Here is a 3,425-nt window from a genome sequence, read left to right as displayed (position 1 = left end):
TTTTCTGTTATCATGTTAATAGTAACAGGGTCGCTTCACATCGTGACACCGATTTGGGGGCTCATGTATGCAATTTCAGCATTAATTGTGATTAACTTAATTCAAACATATTCGATGGATTTCATTTGAAATCCTTCACAAATTTAAATCTCTTCATCCAAATCAAATACATCAAACCAAACAAGAAGTTTTTTTTATACAGAGTTTGAGTTTCTTTCAATTTATAAAAACTAATTGTCGTTTATTTTATGTCGACAATAATCACAAAGGTGTGAAAGCTTGATTAATTCATCGTGCTGTCTCTTGCCTTCTTGACTTAGTTCACACCCAACTTGCACGCAAAGCAAGCAACTTCAATATTATAAAAGACATAATAATCAATAAGGTCAACGCAACACCTTGAAGAATATTAATATTGCTTTCTTTTCAGCACAAAAATGAGAGATTTGAGGCATTATCAGTTTCTTGATTGGACATTGATGATTCATGCCATTTGCTTCTAACGACAGAAACAAAATATTCATTGGAAAACAATATGGTGTATTATGTTTTACAGGATCTTTATGTGTGTGCTTTTGTATAGATAGCAATACAGCAAAAAGGGTCTGAAACAATTGAAAGTCGATTAAAATATTGCGATTTTAAACAATGAATTACATTTGATCTGTGGTTTCTGAGTATGATCTGAATCTACAAGACAACAATCATAAATTTAACTTTTAAGTCACAAAGTTACAACACCAATATAGCATGTATAATTTATACATATTCCTTCGAAAAACATGAACTTGGGCGAAAAATGGTGAACTTTCTGCCGTCTTTGTCTAAGATAGAAACGATGTGCCAGCATGGTTATGATGCAAAAGATTATGTGCGATTTTATCCCTTGCCTTCATCGCGTTAGCAGATCTTAATCCATTATCAGGAAGCATTTCATCATCGACGAGCTCAAATTGAAGCGTCGGATCTAATTCTTCGTTCCTCAACTCGCATATATTATGCAAAACGCAGCATGCCCCAAGAACCACGGGCAAATCTTGAAGCTTAACCTCAGTCCTTTTCTGCAAACAACCCCATCTCCCTTTCAATCTCGCAAATGAATCTTTAGCTACACTTTGCATCTCCCCGATTTTTTCGTTGAAGGCATGCTGCGTCCAAGTCAAATTTTGCTGTGTGTAAGGCACCAATACCCAATCCATCAAAGGGTAACCTGATCCTCCAACTATCCAAACACCATTGTAGAAACCGGCATTCGCTCTTTGGAAAAGGGTCGATTTCTCCAACACTTGATCATCCGGCATTGAACCAGGATAGCCGATACACACATCAGTGAACACTCCTCTAGGATCAACAACACCTTGAAGGGTAATCGAATACGAGGTCTTTTGATTCCTTTCGGTATGCCTCTTGTTAAAGTAAGCCGCGACACTGATCTTAGGGGCGATTATTGGTATGTGTGTGGTGTACATTGATCCTACCACATTAGGTATCCCAGACATCGCCTCAAAATCCTCCCGAATTGTTCTCATGGTATTGTCATCTGGCCATCTAAGGTATTTTGGCATCAAAACGTTCCTTATCGCAGAGCAAACCTCGAGCACGAGCTTGTGACAAGTCGATATCCCTAATCCAAACTTTTTGGAAACGAGCCTAAGCGGCTCGCCCGTCGCCAACCGCCATATACAGACGGCGACACGTTGCCTAACGGGGACAGCATCCCGCAGCATAGTATTTTCTTTAGCAACTACGGAGGTTAACTCACTACAAATCAAGTCAAATGTATCTTTTCCCATTCTGAAAGCCTTCTTGAATTCATCCTCCGGAAAATCGGGACTATTACATTGATCCCACCAATCTTTCGACCTGTTCTTAACCCACAGCCGCCTCTGCGGCCCAGCAGCCGGTGCTTTATCGCCCACGATGTCTTTATCATCACTATTCAGAACCGAGTCCTCCACATCCGCCGCACCAATGGACATAGCAGCAGTGCTAGTGGCAGCCAAAGCATTAGCCCGGGCCTTTCGTTTCCGCGTCCCTTCAGCAAACTCCGCATCCCTGTGATAATCCTGCAGATTGGATAAATAACCCATCATTGCACGAGTTTTCTTACCATGGTTTTCCTCAAAATCAATCCTTTCTTCTCGATTCACCTTCTCCACCTCTTCCTCATCTTCCTTCGCTTGATCCTCCAGCATAACCAAAGAAGTCAAGATCTCTGCCAGCCCTTTAGTCTTCACAGCCCCTTCTTTCTTCTCACCACCATCTTCGATTGACCCAACCCCATCACCACTTGTATTCTCTTTCCGCCTCCTCTTCCTCTGCTGCTGCTGCTTGCTGTCACTCATCTCCAGATGGGATTCCTGAAACAAGCCGCAAGCACCCAAAAAAGAGACTAAATCGGGATTTCCCGTCAAAAAGGAGCGCCTCATGTACAGCGTGCAGTTTAATTGTTTGAAATAATGCGTGAAAAACAAATGTGAACGCAGATATGCCAAAGTCCAATTTATGAAACGGGGTTTGAAAAATTTGATGTCAGGTGTGCAAATATATATGTAATATATACACACGCGTATATATATGTATCGATTTAGTGAGAGAAAACGTGTGAAAGTGTGTGGGAACACGCCATTGGGATTGAGGAAGGCGGTGACTTTTCATAGAATTAGGACACGCGGTTTGGGTCCCGTTGGTTGGCCACTTTCTAATTAGGGGCTATTTGGATATTTTCTGTTAGTCCATATGTAATGTTGTAATAAACTTTTTTCTTTTTTTTTTTTTTTTTGTTTTCCTTTTTTCCCCCTTGTACGAGGAGGCAAATCGATTGGGTAAACCTATGGATGAGTGTTCGATGCGTGGGATATTTGTTTGACGATGTCATGAAGTTTTATTTATGAGATTCATCAATCTTGTTTATATTTATATAAAAATATAATATTTCATCACTCTCGATTATAAAGTTGGATTTTTGTAAGACGATGTCATGAAGTTTTATTTATGAAATCGATCAATCTTATTTATATTTAAATAAAAAAATAATATTTCATCACTCTCGATTATATAATCATACATTTTTTTATTCAAATTAAGAAAAAAACATTGAGAAAACAAGTTATACATACACATCTTATTTTATTTTTATTTAATGCATTCAAAAAATGGTTGCATAATTTTTGAGATGTAATTAATAGGGGTATATATTAGTAAAGAAGTGTAAAAAAAACTATTACTAAATATGATGTATGTCTATATATTTGGGACAAACTAAAAAAAACGTGACATATATAATCGAAACGGATGTAGTAATTCGGTATAAAAAAATAATATTTTTTATGAGTGATTCAAATAATTAATTCGTCTTACAATAATGTGACATGTGAAAAGTCTCATTGTAGTTTATGTGTTGTTCGATTCAAGAGATGTTGATA

At 37.9% G+C, this 3,425-nt stretch overlaps 1 protein-coding gene across 2 annotated transcripts; it reads right to left on the bottom strand.

The window, feature by feature from the left end:
- Window positions 1-606: 606 nt before the first annotated feature.
- Window positions 607-2,547, bottom strand: LOC140871542 (protein ANTAGONIST OF LIKE HETEROCHROMATIN PROTEIN 1). 2 transcript variants are annotated; one of them, XM_073274086.1, is made up of 2 exons: window positions 2,151-2,547; window positions 607-2,066 (listed from the first exon to the last, which is right to left on the bottom strand). In XM_073274086.1, exons 1-2 carry the CDS (start codon window positions 2,427-2,429, stop codon window positions 825-827), a joined length of 1,521 nt encoding a protein of 506 aa, XP_073130187.1. In that variant the 5' UTR covers window positions 2,430-2,547; the 3' UTR covers window positions 607-824. The 2 variants fall into 2 exon arrangements, with proteins under 2 accessions (XP_073130187.1, XP_073130186.1); XM_073274085.1 differs by having other exon boundaries at window positions 607-2,546.
- Between the last annotated feature and the right edge of the window lie 878 nt (window positions 2,548-3,425).

This window comes from Henckelia pumila, unplaced genomic scaffold, assembly GCF_033568475.1.
Source record: "Henckelia pumila isolate YLH828 unplaced genomic scaffold, ASM3356847v2 CTG_461:::fragment_3, whole genome shotgun sequence".
Taxonomy (NCBI): Eukaryota; Viridiplantae; Streptophyta; class Magnoliopsida; order Lamiales; family Gesneriaceae; genus Henckelia; species Henckelia pumila.
The sequence above is the reverse complement of the archived record's forward strand: the minus strand, read 5'-3'. Positions and strand labels throughout refer to the sequence as shown.